This window comes from Typopeltis vanoorti, chromosome 2, assembly GCF_054136105.1.
Source record: "Typopeltis vanoorti isolate ZY-2024b chromosome 2, IOZ_Tvanoo_1.0, whole genome shotgun sequence".
NCBI classification, from domain to species: Eukaryota; Metazoa; Arthropoda; class Arachnida; order Uropygi; family Thelyphonidae; genus Typopeltis; species Typopeltis vanoorti.
Window position 1 is genome coordinate 180,029,510 of NC_143550.1, and position 23,069 is coordinate 180,052,578.

Genomic DNA, 23,069 nt, shown 5'->3' on the forward strand with positions numbered 1-23,069 from the left:
GAATGGCTGGAGGTTTTTACTTACGTGGTGTGCTCACGCCATTATCCTTTTTTTTTTTTTTAGTAGATTTTGGTATAAAAATAAAAGGATTATATTCAGAAAGATGTCTGGAGTGATATCATATTCATTAGCATTCTGATGAAAAACAGACCAGATCATATCATTTAGGGCTAATATAATTATGAGAATGTATTTAATGAGTTAACTTCTCATTAGATACTTCCCCAACCTCCCCGTTACCTTCTCACTACATGTTGTAGTAAACTTTCTTTTCGCAGTGACGTGGAATGTTCTGTTTGGGCTTAGCCAGCCTGGTTGGCTGAACGGTTAGCATATCTGCTCTACAGCCAAAAGGCTGCGGGTTCAAATCCCGCATTGGGCATGGATGTTTGTGATTGTCTGTGAAAATGGTGGCGGTGGTGGACAGCAAATGGCATTGGTGTAGAAGATGCAGTTGGTGGATGACGGGTGGAGACGAAGAGTTGTAGAGTAGGTGCCCACCCTCGACGAGTCTTTGGACTCCCTGGAGGTGTCAAATAATAATAATTTCCTTTTCATTCTTCAATCTTTAATATTCATTGAGGATAAGCTAAATTTTTAGCTTACAGTAGATGCATTTAGTGTTTTGTATGTTCACCTCCCTCCGTGTTATTTGTCACTACCATATTTTTATGATTTGAAAATCCTTCAAAGGAATAGGAAAATCAGTTAAGATATTGTGCTTTTAGAGTTATCAGGGGGGTTAAACAGAAACAATGATATTCTACATGTAATCTGCCACTCCATGCTTTAAATTTAAAGCAAATCTCATTTGGAACACCAGGCAGCTCCCCACCTCTATATTAACTCCTATAGAAGAGTTAAATGTTTGATAAGGTAGTAGCCTTAATTGGTATCAAAGATGTGCTCTGAATATTTCTTCAAAGTGGTTTCCTCGAAGGCATCGCCCAAACAGTTTATTTATGGATGATGTAAATCCTGCTAATCTTAATACCTTCTGGATATAAAAGGATGACATTTTCCTTAGTGGAAGTTCACTTGTTTATTCTACTATTAGTAGAATAAACCACTAACCATTGCCCAAACTCTTACCTTTTGTTCCTGATACCTCTGGCATTAGTATATAGAAACTGCAGCATCCCTTTAGTCCCCCACCCACCTTTACTTTACTTCTTGAAGTGACTACCCTATTCAGGATTTTTGCTACTGAGACTAGATTCCACACTTGGTCACACTCGTTCTGGGTGCCCTCACACAAACTTACTTGCTGCCACCCTAATTGCTTAAGTTTTCCTGAATTTGCACTTCAACATGATCAGTGAACAAAAGCTCTCTCCAGACATCTAACACAAAAACCATTTAGACGCAGTCCATCAGCATTATACAAATCCTTCTTTCTGTCGAACACAGACCACAGCATCAACAAATCCTAAATCATTCCTTCGGCATTATCCATGAATAGACTCATTGGATACCACTGCCCTCTCCCCAGTTTGTCTCTCATAGTATGGAAGGAGACTTACAATCTTCTGCTCTTCAGTTTTACCTCTTCTAACAAGTCTTTTACATCCTTTCTCATAGAATACCTCTAGCAAATATATGTTATTCAATATATATATATATATATATATATAATAAACATTCACTTTTCTTGAATTATCTAATTGAAATATATAGCAGAGGACCATGAGATGAATATTACTAACCTATTATGCCATGGCAGGATTCAAAACTTTCAATCTGGTAGTTTGAGAATGAATATGCTATCCACTTGGCAAGCTGCTGGCTTTTGTCATTATTTATCAATGGGATGGAAAACAACTTGAAGGTTAATTTAGCACTTAATTCTTGTAAGCCCTCTGACATGATATAGAGATTTGAAATTTCTTCTTGTTATTAAAAACAAGAATGAATGCTATATTTCTCTACAATTTTTGTAATGTGTTGTCTGCAAGTATGCTCTTCTACTGTGTGTAGAAGAGCATCTATGGAAAATAAGCGGTGCATATGATCCACTAATGTTTTGATAATACCCTACTTCTGAGATGGATGATAATGAGAAGCATTAATGAACTTCATTGTACAGCAATACCTTGCATAGCCTGGCTTCGATCAGTCCAGATTCACTATAGTCCAGTTTTAAATCCTAAAAAATTAGTACACAAAATTATTTTTTTTATACCTAAATGTTCAGTCTTTTCTCTTTATACAGTCACGTCTCTTTTTGTGCGGTTTTAAAGTTATGCAATACGATATTTCAATTTTTTCGGGGGATTCCCCATTGTATGTGTATGTACCTAGACTCGGCGAGAATGTAAGCGCGACATTATGTTCAACATCTTAATGTGTAAGCTATGTATAGTACAAGTAAGCAGTGGACGTTTGTGAACTTTAATGTTGAATTTGTGATAATTAAATTTTAATTCCATTTAAAATAACTAAAGAATGAGTGCAAAAAGAAAACGTAAAAGTGATTCTGTCACCAAGAAACGTAAATGGCTCACTTTAGAACAAAAGCTTGATATAATCAAGCTTCATGAATAAGGTGCATCCTTTGCTAAAATAGGCCACGAAAAAGGAATGGACGAGTCATCAGTTCGAAAACTTATCAGAAAAAAAAAAAAAAAAAATCAATACAAATGGCAATGTATGGTTACGGCTTCTTATTTATCAAAAATAGTGACTAAAACCAGAAGCACTCGAATGGTAAATATGGAGCGGCTATTATCCATATGGATCGAAGACTTAACTCAAAAGCGAGTTCTGCTTAGTCAAATGGAAATTCAAGCTAAAGCATTAAGTCTTTACAATGACTTGAAGATTATTGATGATATAGAAAACGAAGGTGAGGGAACTAGTGAAAATTTTATAGTAAGTCATGGGTGGTTTTTTCATTTTAAGCAATGAACTGGCATTCACAATGTTCGTATTGTTGGCAAATCTGCTGTTCCAGATAAAGAGGCTGATTTAAGATATCCGAAGGAATTGAGTGAAATCATACAAAAAGGTGGCTACAAAGATGAACAAATATTTAATGTTCATGAAACAAGATTATTCTGGAAAAATTTGCCGTCACGTACTTTTACAGCAGCCAATGAAAAGTCATGCCATAGATATAAAATTTCAAAAGACCGTCTCACACTGTTATTAGGTGGAAATGCAGCAGGGGATTTCAAATTAAAACCGATGCTTGTGTATACAGTGAAGAAAATCCTAGAGCTCTTAAAAATGTATCAAAAAATAATCTCCCAGTGTTGTGGCGTTCAAATAAGAAAGCATGGGTCACAAGGGTTTTATTCGAAGATTGGTTCACCAACTATTTTTGCCCTACAACAGAACGTTATTGCAGAGAAAAGGGATTAGATTTTAAGATTTTATTGATCTTAGATAATGCCCTGGTCATCCGACTGGTCTTTGTGATTAAATGAAAATGTACAAATAACTTTCCTTCCACCAAATGCGACATCAGTGATCCATCCAATGGATCACTGTGTCATTGCAACATTTAAGGCCAATTATTTGTGCCGACTTTTTTGGCAAGCCATAAAAGCTACAACAGGGGAAAATGCACCTACTTTAACAGAATTTTGGAAGAGCTACAATATCAGAAACGTTATCGAAAATATAGGCGAAGCATGGCATGAATTAATGGCAAACAATATGAGAGTAGTATGGAAACATATCATACCACATTACGGCAAATGATTTCATTGGTTTGGAAACTCATTTTGCTTAAGTCACTAATAACATAGTGGAAATTGGACATCAACTTGGTTTCAAAGAGTTACGACTCCTTCTATGTAATTGAGTGCATTGAATCAAACACTAATGAACTGGATAATGAAACACTTATTAACATGGATGAATAATGAGCTTATGAAGAACAGGAGGACAACTTAGACAACGACGACTGTGTTGAAGTGCCTGCACGAGAATTAACAGCTGAACAACAATCAAAAATTATTGGAATGGTTGAAACCTTGTCAGAGCATATTACGGAAGTTGATCCCAACATTGAACGTAGCCTTGCAATTCGCCGAACGATAAACAATGCAATTCATTGCTACAAAGAAAATGAAACTCTTTGAGTTCTTATTCGGCTAAGAAACAATATGGGATATAATATCCCTTAACTTAAATAAGTTCATGTCGCCAAATTGAAGCCTTTGGCTCTTCATTATAATTAGTAATTTAATAGGACACCTCTTGGCAATTCTCATAGAAGGGATGAAAGTTCTGTTTGCTACAAACTTGGTCTACCTACTCACTGATGAGACCTCAAAAAAGGTCGAAACCGGTCTGGGTAGTGACCTTCTCTCATAATGTTGAACAATAATACGGCTCCTAGGAGTTAAGTTCATATTATGGGTAAATATCAAGAATAGTGATCGGAGCTTGCTCCACCCTTTGTATGAGTTGCCTCAGCTTGCACTACCTTCAAGGGTCAGTTCCTGCTCTATCCAGGTATTTGCTTACGCTTGGAATCGCCAAACTTTATATAGTTTCTATATTCGGCATGAAACTCTTTGAGGTTCTTATTCGGCTAAGAAACAATATGGGATATAATATCCGTTAACTTAAATAAGTTCATGTCGCCGAATTGAAGCCTTTGGCTCTTCACTATAATTAGTATAAAGAGAAAAAACCAAAGAAGAAAAATGTGCAGACATAGATATTGCAATTTCTAAAGAATAAAATATTAATTACAAAAAACATGTATTTTTTGTTTAATTATTTTTGATAAAGACATTTGAATTTATTAATCTCGTTTCATTTAATGAAAAACAGGGAGAATATTTTTTTTTGGAACCAATTATAATTTTTTGTATGTATTTAGTTCCTCGATTAGTCCAGTATCAAACAGTCTGAGATATCAGTGGAATCGATTACCTGGACTATGTGAGGTATTGCTGTACTTTTCTTTCTGGATACTAAAAACCACCACCAGGTTGCATTTGGATGAAAACATCCATCAATGGAAGGCTTTTCTATTTCAAGAGTTAATATTATTGGGTAGAATACATTAATTTTATAAAGAAAATGATCAAGCTTAGATGAAAATTATATAGTTCAAACTAAAATGTCATTGATATATCAATGTCATAGAGAAGACAGGAAAGAAGATGTTATAAGTATATGTTGTTCTAAATGTTCTAGATTTAGGCAAACTCACTGCAGTTCCTTCAATTTTGATAGGAAAAACAAAATGCATTTATAATGAAATTAAATAATTTTATTTAATTTCATTATAAATGAAATTAAATTTCATTTATATTGAAATTGTCGGAATAAGTGAGACATGGTTAGACGAGGATGACATCCTGACAAGAATAGAGATGGAAAGGTATGATGTGTTTCGTGAGGATAGAAGGGGTAAAAAGGGAGGGGGAGTGCTATTGATGATAGAGAAAGAGTTATGTCCATACAAGGTAGAGATGCAAGAGGGAAATGGGGCCAGTGGTTTTGAGGCAGTATGGTGTGAGATAGAGGTGAATAGAATCAAATACTTGGTGGGGTGTTGTTATAGACCTGGTAATGTGGATGGTGGTGATAGTGAAATGTATAGTCAAATAAGCCAAGCAAATAAGAAAAGGGTGATCATTATGGGTGATTTTAATTATAGCAATATAGACTGGAATGAAGAGATAGCAATTGGAAGTAAAGAAAATGAGTTTCTTGAGTTTTTGAGGGATAACTACCTCAGACAGTATGTAACAGAGGGCACAAGAGGATTAAGGGTCTTGGATTTGGTCATCTCATCGGAGGATGTAATTATCAATGAGGTATCAAATCATCCACCAATTGGTGAAAGTGACCATGAGGTGATTACTTGGGTGGTTGCCAGCAGTGCAAGGACCCCTGTGAAAAAAGGGTATATGTGGAACTACAAGGGGGGTGATTATGAAGAGCTCAGGAGACAGCTTGCAGGTGTAGCATGGAATGAGGAGTTAGCTGGAAAAGAGATCAATGCAGCTTGGGGGATTTTCAAAAAATATTTAGTGGATGCAATGTCTAAATGTATACCACGGGTGAGAAGGTTAAATAAGTTAGGTGTGAGATGGATGAATAAAGAGATTAAGCATGCAATACAGAGAAAAAGGGCATTGTGGAGGCAGCATAAGAGAAGTGGAAGTAACCAATTTCATGAGTTCTACAAAGACCAGGCAAGGAGAGTGACTTGGTTGGTGAGAGTAGCTAAAGAGAGGTATGAACAGCAGTTAGCTAATGAAGCTAAAAAGAATCCTAGGGAGTTCTTTCGATATGTAGCCAGCAAAAGAAAGAATGATTATGGAAGGATGACATTGATTGGAGGAAATGGTATAAAGACAGCTGTTGTAGAATGTGTGGTGGAGATACTTAATGAGCAGTTCATAAAGATCTTTCAATCTTGTGAATGTGACTTCATGGAGAGATTAAGAGCAGTTGATGATGGGGAGGAGAGACTGACTGTAAGTGAGCAAGAGGTGTTTGGGGAGTTGAGTAAACTAGATGTAAATAAGGCTGTGGGACTTGATAATATATCACCACGTATTCTGAAGGAATGTGCCAGAGAGTTGACACCTGCCTTGACATATTTTTTTAATACGAGTCTTGCACTTGGTCAAGTCCCTAAAGAGTGGAAGGAGGGCAAGATTGTGCCACTTCATAAAGGAGGTGATTGAACTCAAGCATCAAACTATAGGCCTGTCTGTGTGTCAGGTGTTGTGGTTAAGTTGTTGGAGAAGCTTGTGAGAACTAGGATCCAGAGTTGGATTGACAACAATGGTATAATCTTTGATGGACAGCATGGATTTGCTAAAGGGAGGTCGTGTTTTAGTAATCTACTTAGTTATTACAATAAAGTGACTGCTTCCTTGGACTGAGGAGAAGGATACACAGTAATATACTTGGATTTTGCAAAAGCTTTTGATAGAGTACCACATGATAAGTTGACAGTCAAACTAGAGCAGATGGGGTTGGATATTAGATTAGTGCATTGGATTGGAGACTGGCTATCTGATAGATATCAACAAGTTGTGTATGGGGGTGCAATATCCAGGAAAAGGAAAGTCACTAGTGGAGTGCCTCAGGGATCTGTTTTAGGGCCATTACTATTTAACTTGTATATTAATGATATTGGCGAAGATTTGGATGGAGATATTCAGTTGTTTGCAGATGATGCAAAGTTGGGACGAACCATAAAGAGTAGTGAAGATGTTGTGGCCTTGCAAGAAGACTTGAATAAATTGAGTGATTGGGCAAGCAAATGGGGATGTGAGTTCAATGTTGCAAAATGTAAGGTTTTAAAATTTGGAAAACAAAGATGGGATGCAGAATTTATGCTTGGTGAGAATATATTGTTGGAAGTAGAGGAAATAAGAGATCTGGGAGTGATAGTGGATAAGGATCTAAAATTTAGGGGACACATCGCCAAAATTGTGAAGACAACACAAAGACTTCTGGGAATGATGAGGAGGACACTGACGTGTAGAAGTAGGGAGATTCTTGTTCCATTGTATAAGGCTTTGATTAGACCACACATGGACTATTGTGCCCAGATTTGGTCACCTGGTTTTCAGAAGGATGAAGAGATGTTGGAAAGGGTCCAAAGGCGACTGACTAAGGTAGTTTCTGACCTCTGGAACGTCGAGTATGAGGAAAGATTGAAAAGATGTAATTTGCAGAGTCTAGTGGAGAGAAGGAAGAGGGGAGATATGATAGAGACCTACAAGTTGGTAAGGGGTTGTTATAGGATCAATGGTGGAGAAGTTCTACAGAGAATAGTGGGAGATCAGGGGAGAACCAGAGGTCATCCCTGGAAACTGTATAAAGAGGCTGTGAGTAGAGCGAGTGAGAGGCAGGTTTTTTTCGTGCAGAGTTGTGAATGATTGGAATGCCTTGCCTGAGAGTGTGGTGTCTGCAAGGAGTTTGAATGTGTTTAAGACCCGGTATGATGAGATGTGTGTGAGATAAAAGGACCTCCTAGATGAGTCTTTGACTCCATGAGGTCTTGTTTAATAATAATAATAATAATCTGAAATGTGGCTGGCATGTGAGTAGACATCGATGTATCATAGTGGGCTGTAAGGCAGCGTTTCCCAAAGTATGTTCTGCAGAAAGTGAATAAGGGTTCCATGAAAAATTATCAAAATTAATATGAGCCTGGAATGGTTTTAAATGCTGTGACAAGTTCAAAGATGTTTGAAAATCAGGCGCTCCTCACTTTGCATGTGGGTGGCTGAGTCAAGGCCAGTGCATACTGGCCTTAATAGCACAATCTACACGCAAAGTGGGGAGCGCCTGATTTTCAAACATCTTTGAACTTGTCACAGCATTTAAAACCATTCCAGGCTCGTATTCATTTTGATAATTTTTCACGGAACACTTATTCACTTTCTGCAGAACATACTTTGGGAAACGCTGCCTTACAGCCCACTATGATACATGGATCTACCCACATGCCAACCAAATTTCAGATTACAACCTTTTTTCCAACTCTGCTACTGAAATGTACTCATGTTCATTTTTTTTCTTTATATTTTCTACCAATAGTGTCACTGCTTACTTATTCACACTTTGTTATTTGTGAAAAAACTTGTCTTGTTTCCTAGGAAGTTTTGACTTGGTTATATTTAGATAAGATTATCTAGGAACGAATAGTTTTTATTTCCTCTATTGCCATGGTTGTTGACAACTTCGAGCGCAAGTGAGGTACGGAGGTATCTATTCTAGGAAATGTGAAGTCACAAACAAGTCAATGCAATGCACTGCGGCCTGGCACGCCTGTAGTGTGCAGCATCCTTGTTCCGTTAAAATTTCAGGATTTGTGATGTGTTCCATCGTAGGAAAAGTTTGAGAAACCCTGCTGTAAGAAATGCAAAGAAGTTACCAGAGAATCTGACTGCCCAATCTTCACCTTCTCACGATGAAGATTGGGCAGTCAGATTACTAAGTAATTCAATTTTTTACTAGCCTAATAATTAAGTCATTCAATTATTAGGCAAGTAAATGAGGATGGGATGACAAAATTTGAAACTTAGCCATGCAAACTGTATTCTGTATTAGATTAAACCACAAACAAATGTGATGGTAATAGTGGAAATAATGTCACACTGACTGAAATGTCATCTAGCTTAATTAGGTCACATTAATTTTTAGCAATGAACTAATATGTAGCGATATTCAGCTACTGGAACCTTCTATTTGTGCCTTCTCCCTCTGTTTCTCATCCCCCCCCTCTGGTTTAATGAAAAGTGGCAATAAAAGAACTAATGATGACTTGCAAGGTAAAGAAAATAACTGGGTTTGTAATAACGAACTGAGAGAATAGTCAATATGAGTTATCTGGTCAGATAAAATATTTATTTTTAAATTTAAATGAACAGATGGAAGGTTCATGCATTCTAAGATCAGAGGTAGAATATGTGCTGAACTGAGCTGAAAATGGTAAAGCCTTAAGCCCTGATAGAATACCAGCAGAAATAGAAGGTGTTATAAGAAGTTATTAGAAGGTGACAACATTATTATATTGGTAAAGCTATTTAATAAGATCTACGATACAAGCACAATCCCTCAAGCCTGGTTACAGTCGACCATCATGCTATCTAAAAAACAAATACCAAAACTTGTAATGACTATAGAATGATCAGTTTAATGAGCCTTGTTCTCAAAATGTTTCTGAAAATAATTCACAAAAGAATACACAGGAAATGTGAAGATACCATCAGTGATACCCAATTCAGCATTTGAAGTGGTTTGGGGACAAGAGAGGCTGTTTTCTGTTCTCAAATCTTATTCCAAAAATGCAGTGACCAAAACAATTAAGTATTCATCTGCTTCATCAACTTCGAGAAAGCATTTGACAAAGTCCAAGACACTAAAATGATTGAATTATTATAAAGAATTGGATTAGATGGTAAAGACATCAGGATCACTAAAAACTTATATAAGATCATTTAATATATAATGTGACCCCCACACACTAGAGGTACAAGAACCTATAGCACAACAATGTGTGTGTGTGTGAGGTGTAAATGATGATTGATAAAGAAGAAAGCTATTGCCATTCTTCTTAAAGAGATGGAAACAGAGGTAGATAGAATAAACGAGGAAGAAGAGAAGCAGGTTCAATGAGTCTGCAGTTGTCATTTGGCCATCATAAAATAGACTGTGGTAGATCAGGGAGGGAGGGCTGATATTTTTTGGATATGGTGATAATTTTAGCCATGAAGGTTTTGTAAATGAGGCCAAGTTCAGTGGAATGGGCACTGTTATCTGAACTAATTAATTTATCCTTGTTATTAATAAGTTAATAATTTAAATTATTAATTTATCCTTGTTAGATCACCTACACTCCAATGCACCTGTGGGGCCATAAACCAAACTATCCGGCACATTGTGGAGGACTGCAGCATAAGAGCCTACCCTGGTGACCTGAGAGACTTTTTTGAGGCAGATCCTTCAGCTCTTGATTGGCTATCTGAACTAGACTTAAAATTTTAGACCTTTTTTTTTTTTTTTTTACCTGATATTTGTATATGTGCATTACTTGTCTCATTTTTATTGTCTGCACAAATATGTATTTATATATTCTGATGTCATGTGTCTTTATTATGCCATATGCTAAATAAATAAATAAATATCCTTGTTATATATATATAGTTTTAATAATCTCATACTTGGGGTGTGAGGCGGGAGACTGTGAATGTATCTACTAGAGTGTGTGTGGGTATTTCAAAAACAGAGAACGCCAGGGATCCATCAGGCTGCCATGTAATTAGGGTATCTAGAAGGAGATATTGTTTCCTTTTCTAGGGTGAACTGGATGATACCTCGTAAACACCTGACAGATCTAGGGATTGTGGCTGGTTTTTAGTAGAGTGAATAAGGAATGCCAATTTTTATATGGTCTATATGGTCACATTTTTTTAGGAGTGTAAATAGTTTCTCAGATGTTCCCTGGATATACAAAATTGTGATAGCTTTAATGATGTCTCTGTTCTACGTGGGGAGGGAAGGGGAAACTGAATTTTTTGGATATGGTGATAATTTTAGCCATGAGGGTTTTGTAAAGGCGATCAAGTTCAGTGGGAAGGGCACTGTTTTCTGAACTAATTAATTTATCCTTGTTATATATAGTTTTAATAATATCATACTGGGTGGGTGGGGGGAGACTGTTTGTGAATGTATCTACCAGAGTGTATGTGGGTATTTCAAAAACAGAGAACACTGGGGATCCATCAGGCTGGCATGTAATTGGGAAGGGGATATTGTTTCCTTTTCTAAGGTGAACTGGATCGAGGGATGTTCATTGTTTAGATGTGTGCCAAAAATTTTTTGAAAACATCCAAGCCATGTGGCCAAATGGAGAGCAAATCCTCAAAGCACAGCCAAACAGTGGGTCTATGTGGGGTAGAGTTTAAGGCTTTCTCTTCAAAGTCTGTGTGAAGTAGTTACAAGTGGAAGAGGAAGGGAGGGAGAAAGCAGAGAAGTAATTAGCCACGAGGAGAAAGCATAGAGCCCATGGCTGTCCCCTCTATTTGTTTGTAGAATTTTTCTTGCCAAATGAAATAGCCCAATTCATGGTGAATAGGGTTGAGATGACATCAGGAGGAAATTCAGCTTGAATAAGGTCAAAAGCTTTAAGTGGGACATTGGTGTGAAGAGAGAGGTGGGTGGGCGATATCAAACCTGACCATGATGTCAGTGTGTTGGCGTGTGAGGTTTTCTAAGGGCTACAGCCAAACTAAGAGGATTTTCTGAGCTTGCTCAATCTATCATTTGATGTTCTGTGAGGATGTGTGCTACAAGTCTGCCTCTTCTAGTCAAACACAGGTCAAACTGGGGGGGGGGGGTCGAAATCAGTTGCTAAAACATGACTTTCCCTTAGTAAACCCACACTGTTCGTTGCAAAGAGATTCTCTGTCAATCCATTTCTGAATGCAAGTCCTACCCAACTTTTACAATATCTTCACCACCACCACCACCCCTGAGATACTGATTGTCCGATAGCTGGATACATCGGTCTCTGCATCCCAGTACTTGTGCAATGGGATTATATACATTCTTTCCACTCTTGCAGAATCTTCCCTGTTCTGAGACTCAAATTATATAGCCTGGTTAAAGAAATAGCCAGTTCAGCTGAACACTTTTTTTAGCACCCATGCTGATACCCCACCAGTCTGAATTGCTAAATTCTTATTCAGTTTCCAGCCTATTCAAATCATTCTTCAAGTACTGCATATCCACCACATATTACTGCAGTGTAAAATACACTTAATTATTCTATTTATTGTTGATTCTGATGCATCTTCAGAATCAAATGTTGAGATGTTTAACTAGCTTATATCACACTGCATTCTGTGAAACCTCTTGTGTAAGATTAACTCATATATACAGGGTAATCAAAATTAAAGTATCCCTGTTTATTAAGGCCTTGCAGAGCACCATCAAGTGATTCAAATGCTGTGAGACTTTGCAGAAATACAATGTGCATCATATGGAAGCAACATCTAAGGGAAAAAAGTTCCAAAATTCACCACTAGGGGCATTAGAAACACTAAACAGATGGATATTTGCATCATATGCAACTTGGTAGGTACCAGGAGGGTTACAAAGATAGACACATGATTTCCCCCTTCATTCTGGTTGTGAATACCATCCACAGTGTTAGCACTAACCTTGCCCCAACATGCTTTGCTCACAAAGAAGTACTACTTAAACAACCTAAGCAACTGCAGTGCTGTTGTTACACTCTGAGAATTTCATCACTTGAACAAATGTCGACATGGTCCACTATGTGCTCTGCAATGAATGATTAGACCTGGAAGAGGTTGTAAACCAATTAGCTCACAACAAATGAATGAAGTTGCTACTGCCATTATGAAGCAGGCCATGACTAATAGTGTTAGTTTCTGCAGTGCACATATATCAAGACAAGCGGATGTGTCTTTACACAACTGTCTGGAAAATTCTGCATTTCTACCCATTCATGATAGCCCTGATACAGGAATTGCACTCACAGGAGTTTGAAAGTTGACTGATACTCGCTTTAGCATTCCTTGCTCGAGTGGAGTTGGATGCTGCGTGATCATGGATAATTTTGTTAGGAGATTAGGCTCACTTTCACCTGAATGGAGCTGTGAATACACACAATTCCTAGGTATGGGCCATGCAATCTTAAGAAATCAAACATATTTCTTTTCATTCACCCAAATCTACCATCTGGTGCAGGTTTACAGCTTCATTTATCATTGGATCATTCTTCTTTGAGGACATTCCCCAATCATGTCCTATGAACTGCTCAATTACTGCCAAGAGGTTATCATGATATGATAAATGATTTTGTTGTGCTACAGCAGCATCTGCACATGGATTCAGTCATTTTCAAGCAAGATGGGGGGGCCCTCTCCACATCAGTCAATCTGTACAGGAGGCTCTTTGAGAACATTTCACAGAAGCCAGAGTGATCAGATGTGTTTCCTACTGCATGGCCACCTCGTGAACCTAATCTGACCCCTTGTGACTTCTAACTCTGGGGATTTCTAAATGGCAGGGTTTATTATGATCATCCTTATAACTTGCCATCACTGAATGATAGCATAATGCAGGATGTGTGCAACATCAGTCCTGACCAGCTGCATTCTGCGGCATACTGGAAAGGGCAGCACGCTGAACGTGAATGCATAATGGAAGTGAATAAAAACGTTATTCATGCTTGTGTCACTTTTCTTCTTACAAATACAAAAAAAATTACTACATCTACATTTGGTACATCACACATCACTGAGTGGCACTCCACAATACCTTAAACAGGATACTTTAATTTTGATCACCATATAAATATATAAATTATGGTGATAATTTTTCAACCATTGAATTTCTCTTTTTATAACCAGTTTTCAAATGTACAATAAAAAGATAGGACCATTTACTTGTATTGCAGATGATCTTTAACTGTGTTAATATAATAAACTGAAATAGGATTTTAATTCCATATAAATATGCACATACTCATGAAAGAGATTAGCTAGCATGTGAAGAAACAGTTGGATGTATATCTGTAGTAACAGAGACATACAAATCAGAAACAATTAGTGGAAGTCAAGAAGAAATCATGACATACTTTATTTTTTGGTATAAAAATAATAATAAAAAAAATACCTGAATAATGTCCAAGAGACGACGCCTTATATGAGTATCTTCAGCACGTACCATTAATCTAGCAAGTGTTAGTGTGTGTTCTCTATTACGAAGACCTCCATTACTTCCCAGTTTTTCAATTTCTTCTTCTAACTGCAACATTACACATAAAAAGGAATTGAAATTGTAAAATGTAAATAGTAACAAACAATGTTTATGTAAAAGTGAAATTACATTTATATCACGATGTCTTCCATATACTAGGGGAAAAAAATCTTTGTTACTCAGATCAAGTCCTCTCACCAACTCAATCTACGCTTCTCTTTCCTGTCCTCTTTTTTTTTTGTCCACTAATTTTCCAAATTCTGTAACTTATACTTCTTCACAATCTTTAAAGCTAACATTCTGAATTACACAAGTTTCTTGTTATGAAATCTCTATTCATCAAATGTAAATTTTCTTGGTCTAGTTTCCTTGTTTGAGTAGGGCTGAAAAGGGGAAATATAGTTATTCTACTTTTGAATAACATTTTGTAGGTACCGACTTTGGTTAAACGTGCTGATGTTCAGTGTTCAGTTCACTGCAAGTTCAGTATGCAACAAATCTTTCTATAATCCAGAAAGCCTACCAGTTAAATCTATTAACTATGCTTTTACATTAACGGAACACAAACAGAACCAGTTTTTTTTTTTTTTTTTTTTTTTAATGATAATCTCACCCATAAATTATTGGAAATCTATAGACTATGAGTACTATGGGTGAGTAGGCTAGATAATCCAGGAAACCTGTCTAAAGGCTAAACATACTTTACACACCACATCAACCTTCTAACAGCAGGATGGGTCTCAGAAGCTATGACAATCATTTAAACTAAAACAAAATCTACAAATATTGCCACAGCAGGATTCAAGGCTGTGTATAACTCCAACCTGAATTCATGTTGGGAATGAAACAAATATAAGTAGATGAGAGGAAGGAGACATGAAGTCCTCACATCCTTCAGAAGAAAGACTTATTTCCTATAGTATAATACAGATACAACTGTATCTATATATAATATAATACAGATATTATATTATAGATAGTCCACAGCAGATTTCTAGATCTTTTTTTTTTCCCTCTTACAATATAACGTAACATTATTACATGACACTTCCAAGGATACATTGCAAGAGGACACTATTCCACTATTGATACACACATTTCATCATCTTCCATACTACTTAAACCTCCAACTACACACAACCCACCATTTCCAATATTTAATTCTCCAACTACATACACAATGAACACTAATAACATCAACACACAATGCCATCTACTGCCTGTCATTATCAAATATAGTATTTTTTTCTGTAAATTGCATGTGCAAAAGGCCAAATTGTCTATATCTGGGATGAAACCCCCCCCCCCACCTATGTATGAGATTGGTTAATACCTTCAATTGAAAAAGCCAATATCAAGATTCCACTCATCAAGATGAGAATCAAACTTAGGTCTTTTCCAATCGAAGGGGCAACATCCTACTGTTCTCCAAATGAACTACAGATACAATGATACATTGTAAGGTTATGGGTCCACCATGTCAATTTTATCCAAGTTTAATGAATTATCTAATACTGGGTCACAAGGAAGGAGGTCAAAGTAGTTGACTGTGATAATGCAGCTAGGGATATGTTTGTAAAAGAGTTCACTGAATTTATCCCTAGTAACTTCAATTTTACCTGAAATGATCACAAAGAGTAACAGATTACTTGCAGGATGATAACGAACACCTTCGCAACACTTCAGATATATGATATACAATATTAATTCCAATCCCAATGTGATGTACCATTATATTTCCCTCAGGTTAGAGATGTTTAATTCTCTAGTCTTCAACCCAGCATTTGCTCTTCCTTTACAAATAAAAATATTGGCTCCGTCAATCATTTCATTACATTTCAATATTCATTCATTCTCTGGCTGATTTCATGTAAAAAGTGGGACTGCTATATTTGCATATGCACATCCAAAAAGTGATCCAGTCTAGAAAGGCTGAAGAACCTTTTCATCTAACTCAAATTCTCTTAATCATAGTGTGTTCACTAGGATTTTCTTTCAACGTATCTTGGCATTCTAAGGAATGCTTACATGGAAAGTCATGGCGAGTGGAATGTGTTGCTAGAGAATTAGTCAAAATGTAATGAATTTATGTCATGATATAAGCAATGCTGGCCCCAACTGAACAACATCAAGATTTTTCAATCTGCAGGCTGTGGGTAAGAATTTCATTATGGCATGTATTTTTATGAGTTTAGTTAGTAGATGATTTTCAGCATTTATTGTAAGACTACTATTTTTATAGAGGATAATCCAAGGATTCTTGGATTATCTAATCCTTAGCACACTAAGATTAAAATTGTTTAAGTAGTTTAATAAAGTAATGGAATTACTGCAGTGTTTCGTAACATTCTTCTAGTGACACCATTCATTACATATCCAATGTGTTTTAACTGAAAAACACATTGGATATGTGCATAATAGACAATTTTTTGCTGTTTCATTCTGCCATTAAAATGATACAAGCGAAATAAATAACTTGACAATTTTAATAACAATCCCAATTTCAAATAATTTTGCTACCAATAAAAATTATCCAATTACTGGGGAAGAGGGGGTTAGCAATCGTTCCAAATCATTTGCCTCTTAAAAACTGTTTACATAGTTTTAAATTTCAGTAGAGTTTTTTTTTTTTTAAACTGATCTTTCCATTGTTTTCAGAAGACTGATGCCTGTGATAGATTTGTTTATGTATTAAAAGGTACTGGGTAGGTATTCTGGCAAAAGTAAAAGTGTGAACCTTTGATCTAACAGCTTTTGACACACTTGTGAACCTATTTTGACTTACTAAAAATGTATAATTCTGTTAAGTGTTTTTCATCATCTGACAATGTTTCCCCCATTTTGCTAGTCCTGTATATTATTATTATTGCGTGACATCTCCGAGGGGTCAAAGGACTCGCTGGGAGGGGTTGGGGGTGGAAAACACTACTTCACTACAAATCATCTCCCTTACTTACTCCTCCAACTGCATGACACTACTACCATCAACACAGAGTGCCATCTATCACCCATCACCACCACTAACTAGTTTATATTGTCTTTAAATTGTGAGTTCTCATGGCCAATTTGCATGTATGCAGGATGAAAAATCTGAATTTCCAGGATAAAAAGTCCAGCTACTACCATATCAGACTGGCTAATTTACAGTCAATTGAAAAAGCTCATATAAAGAGTCCTCTCATCACAACTTTACTAGTTTGTTTCTTTTTGTTCTTTAATTTTTAGTTTTCATAATGTTACTTCAAAATCTACAGTCCATTCATCATCTTATTCACTTACCGAGAGTATTCAAGTTTCATTTTTGGCTATTGAATATAAATCACTCAGTTCATATGCATGTATGTAACTGCACATCATTCTCAAAATTTCTCTTATTGCACATTTTGGCTCATTAAGTTTGACTCTAAATATCTGCTCATCCTTACCTTCTAAAATGACAACTATATGCCTTTTTAATTATTCTTTAATATAATTAAATATAATTCTCAAGACCTGCATATGGCACTGTCATGCCATAAGTCTTGAGACCTTGTATGTGGAGATATTAAAAATAAAGAAAATAAAAAATAAAAATAATTATAATAGGTATAATTTTGCTTTTGGTTGGATAGCAGGGTAGCACAATCAACCAATAAGCTTTGCTATGTCTATTATTGTTTTAATTCAGGAGCAACATGAAACTAAGTTTCATTTCTATATCTTTTATTATTTTGGTAACGGTAACCTCCATTGCATCAATGCTTTTATCATTAAAAATAATTGTAGTGAAACAAATTTTAATAGTGACCCTAAATACCAAATTTCATTAAATTGCTAAACAGCCAGTACATAATATTAAGATCAGTTAAAATTGTTCTGGTAATTTTGTCAATAAAAACTGCAACCAAAATTTAACCACAAAGACATTCTTGTATACATCCTGATTCAAATTTTGAATTCCATCAATCTAAGCAGAGTTACAAGTTAAGCACTTCTTCTCATTCAATTCTCATCATGAATGGAATCTGTGCATGGTCGTTTCAATTGAATGAATGAATGATCTTATACACAAGTATTATGGATTTTCACCAGGATATTCGGTTTTTTTTTCTCCTGCATGATGGAAATCAGCCAGAGAACATACAACAACACTACTGGTGATAAAATAGGTAGAATGGCGTATAGAGAATGGATTATGTGGAGTGAAGTGCTTCTACAGAGTCATCTTTGGAGGTGTCATGTAATAATAATAATAATATAACTGCAAAATATCATGCTCCTCTGCAGCTGTTCCTGTGTCTGATCAAATCAAAAATTTACATGGCTTGATATATTTTTATAGCAATTCAAAATACCAATTTCAATAAAAAATGAAATAAACTCTCATTAATTAAATAAGATAACTGAAATTGGGTTTTATTTAGATACAACTAGTAACCTACTAGTTTTGCCACATTAACTGGTGGCGTTTTCTGGGTTTGATGAACATACAGTTATAAACTGAAAACAACAAGCTGTGATTATGAATCAGTACTGAAAAAATTATACCGAATGCAAAGGAACCGTTATACAATATAAATATGTGGAGCATGGATGCAATCACATGGTCAGTCATTGTTCAGCAGGTGCGCCTTATAGTTAGCTGCGCAATTAAACTTTGATGTGGGAAGCGATCTTATAAGTGAATTTCAAATATCACATAGGATCATCTGAGCGGATTACCGCTATAGCCTCTTTTATGTTGCAGGAGCTATAGTCATCTTCTATGTATGGCATAGAACATCTATCCCATTCAATGTTGTGATGAGCGAGTGTTGAAAAAATGGAATGCCAATCCCTCTTTGTTGTTGTTGACATCTTCAATGGTCTCCTTTTGTCTTATTTCTAGACCTTGAAGTTTGTCTGATGTAATTAAGGCCACAAGAACATGGGATATTGTAAACTCCAGGGTGTTTATTGAAAGCGTTGTTGTCTTGAGGTGAGCATAACATATTCCACTGTCCTAATCAGTTTGAAGGCTACTCTAGTGTCGTGAGACCTTAGGAGATTGGCAATTTTTTGTGAAAGTGCGCCAACAAAAGGAATGGAAATTGAAGCCCTGTAATGAATGTCCTGGATTTGCTGTAGAGAGGGAATGGAGAATAGTATTCTTTTTGTTATTTTTTTAAAATATCCATTGCTGGTTAATATTTGGAAAATAAAATCTAATTCTTCTGTTAATGTTCTTTCATCTTTTATAATAGAGATTGCCCTGTTCTTTAGCATATGCATACCGTAAGATGACCCATACAGGTCGTTACCTGCATTTTCTCCTCATTACATCATATTTCACAGAAATTGAGCCTTATACATATGCTAAAGAATGGTCATGGAATTTGAGCAGGATTTCCGAACCTGCTGAAAATGAATAAAAATTACAACTAAACAAAAATTATGAAACTCACCGATCAATAAATATATTACTTTCATTGTATAAGAATAAAAATATTATGAAAATCTAATTAAAATCTAAAAAAATAATACATAAATACATAAAAAAACGAAACTATATTTTGTTAAATTTATCTTGCACTGCATTTACTTTTCATATATTGGTATCATTGCAATAGCATTTCAATTTTCTAGTGAATTTTTTCCATGATGAATTGTCCATGAACCATAAATCCTGATGGTGGATGAGATCCAACCATTGCAGACTATTCTGCAATGGTTGGATCTCATCCAACCTTTGCAGAACCAGATACCCAAGATCCATAATCCAGCTTTGAATGTACACTCATACGATAAATATGAAGCAATGAACATCGATCTGCACCCCACTCAGTAGACAACATGATGCAAAGGAGAATCAATGTTCGTTTGCACTTTTCTCTTATTCAACAAGTATGCAAGGATGTAAGTCTTCTGCCAAAGATGAGACATAAGAGCTTGGCTTATGTTGCTACTAGAATAACACTTTGTCCCATTCTTAATTAAGGATCTGGATGAAGCATGCATTTTTGGCAGAAGTGTACACAAAATTTGAAACCATTACCAACAATGACATGCCAAAAATCAGGAAACTTAATCTGTAAGTATTTTGTTGTATAGTAACAGACAGAGATTCATAGAAAATAATGTAAGATGTTTTATCAGCTCAAAATGGATGTCATCAGAACTGCTGAACAGGCATGAGAGTAAAGAGCACATTTAAGATCACATTGAAAGAATGGCTTTGAATGGCTCTAGTGAATTGGTAGAAAAATTAAGCCATAGTTTCTCGTGATGCTCTTTCAATATTAAAAATACAGGAGTACATGAAGCTGTTGCTGAGATTCTGGCAAAATTTTCTCTCAAATGTCTGCAACAGCTTTGCAATCAGCAACAACACATCCAATATCATTTAAGGTAGACAAACAGTGTGATCTTCTCACTGGATTTTCGGGATTTTATGCCATACAAATAAATTAAAGATGTCAAGAACTTATATTCTTGGTTCTATCCTTTATCCAAGTGTAAGCAAACAAAGCTTGCATGTGAAGTAACTTCACAAAAGGGCTATTTGTATATACAGGCTAATGGCTTCACATCAATTGCCTCAGTATCCTGTAATGAAAAACACATAAACTTACAGACATAAATAATGCTATGCATTATGATAAGGGTCACTACTCAGACTGGTTTCAACCTTTATTGAGGTCTCACCAATGAGAGCCAGACCCAAAAGCGATACTATGGCTGAAGTAATGCAGAAGTCATATTTCCATATACAAGTAGTCACACCTTACTACTAAAATACTCTGGATTAGAGACAGATATTGAAAGTTTTTTTACTTGATTATACTATAAATTAAAGATGCCAAGAAATTATATTCTTGGTTTCATCTTTATTCAAGTGGAAGCAAACAAAAGTTTGCACATGAAGTAAGTTTATGAATGTTTCATTCAGAAAAGGTTACATGCTGAACTACAAAGCAGGAAATTATGACCAACTGAGGAGTATTCCGAGTTCAGTGGAAGGTTGCAGGATGGGAAGAATATCTACAGTGCATAGCAAGAATTTAAACAATACTTAAATGATGCGATATCAGAATGTGTCCCAAGAGTTCGAAGAATAAATAGAGTAGGAGTCAAATGGATGTGTATTCTTATTAAGCAAGAGATTTGTAAGAAAAGGATTATGTGACTGGAATGTAATGTGCATAAGGATGATGTCCGTTATGAAAATTACAAGCAGCAGGCTAGAATAGTCACAACTGTTGTACGGAAAGCAAAGTCTGAGTATGAAAAGAAACTGGTCCTGTATACTAAAGACGACTCGCATGAATTCTATTGATATGCTGCAAGTAAAGAAAGAATGAATATGAAAGAATAACTCTTCTAAATGGAGATGGCATGATGGTTACAGATGCAGAAAAGGTTGTTCAACTATGGGTGCTCATTTTGCTAAAAGCTATCAAACTCATGTATGTGACATTGAGCTCACTGCTACCTCTACACTAGATGAAGAAATTCAGGTGTATGAGGACGAGATATTAGAGATGTTGCACAAACTGAATAAGAATTCAGCAATAGGAATTGATGGAATATCAGCACGTGTGCTAAAAGAATGTTCAGCTGAACTGGTTATTCCTATGACCAGGCTGTTTATTATGAGTCTCAGAACAGGGAAGATTCTGTAGGAATGGAAAGAATGTATGATAATTCCATTGCATAAGGGTGGTGCAAAGACATGTATCCAACTATCGACCAATTAGTATCTTGGGAGTGGTGGTGAAGATTTTGGAAAAATTGGTTAGGGGCTCGTATTCAGAAATGAGTCAACAGTGAATTTCTACTTTGCAATGAGCAACATGGGTTTACTAAGAAGGTCATGTTTTAGTAACTTGCTCACATTTTATAACAATGTTACCACTGAACTAGACAATGGGAATGGATACAAAATGACACTTTAGTACTTTGCTAAGGCTTTTGACAGAATACAGCATGGTAGACTGTTGCATAAATTGGAGAATATGGGTTTGGGTTATAAAATATTAGTGTGGATAAGAAGATGGCTGACTGACAGGTATCAAAAAGTGGTATATGGGGAGTGTGAGTCTGCAAGATTTAAGGTAACCAGTGGTGTACCAAAAGGGCCAGTGTTTGGTCTGCTGTTATTCAATCTACATATTAATGATATTGTGAATGATTTGACAAGGAACATATAGCTATTTGCTGATGATGCAGAGATAGGTAGGGTAATCAGGAATGCAGCTGATATGCAGTACTTGCAGAATGATTTAAACAGGCTGGAATTGTAAGCATGGGAAAATGGATGTCATTAAACGTAAAGTTATTCACTTTGGCGTGATTAGATATCGAATGTCGTGTTATATTGGTGGGATAATGCTTGAAGAAACTGATGAGGCTAGATTTTGGAGTGTTAGTAGATAGCAACTTGAAGTTCAGGGGCTATGTAGCAAAGATTGCAAATACAACTCAACAGATAATTGTAATGCTGAAATGAACATTCACACGTAAAGATAAGGATGTCATTTTGCCCCTCTTTACGAGGAGTTGATAAGACCTCTCTTGGACTATTGTGTGCAAGTCCAGTCTCCTCGTTTCCATTGTGATTCTGATACAGTGGAGAGAGAGTGTTAAAAATGATATCAGGATTATGGAATACTGATTATGAAGACAGATTGAGAATTTGTTGACTGCAGACAGGAGAAAGAGGGGTGATGTGATTGAGACCTACAAACTTTTGAAAGGGTCATATAGGAGTTCAGTTGATAGAATTTTTCAATTTATGGAGGGTGGGAAAAGAGAGGACATCCTTGGAAGCTGAGAATGAATGACACTAAGAAGGGGGTGAGGGCTAGATTTTTCTCTCATAGGAT

At 36.1% G+C, this 23,069-nt stretch overlaps 1 protein-coding gene across 2 annotated transcripts in view; it reads right to left on the minus strand.

The window, feature by feature from the left end:
• The window catches only part of Set2 (SET domain containing 2), a 552,532-nt gene that overhangs the window by 209,341 nt on the left and 320,122 nt on the right, over positions 1-23,069 (minus strand). For both annotated transcript variants that reach the window (XM_090414077.1, XM_090414085.1), the window contains one exon: positions 14,143-14,274. In XM_090414077.1, the coding sequence (XP_090270203.1) occupies positions 14,143-14,274 (132 nt within the window). The remainder of the gene's footprint in view (positions 1-14,142; positions 14,275-23,069) is intronic.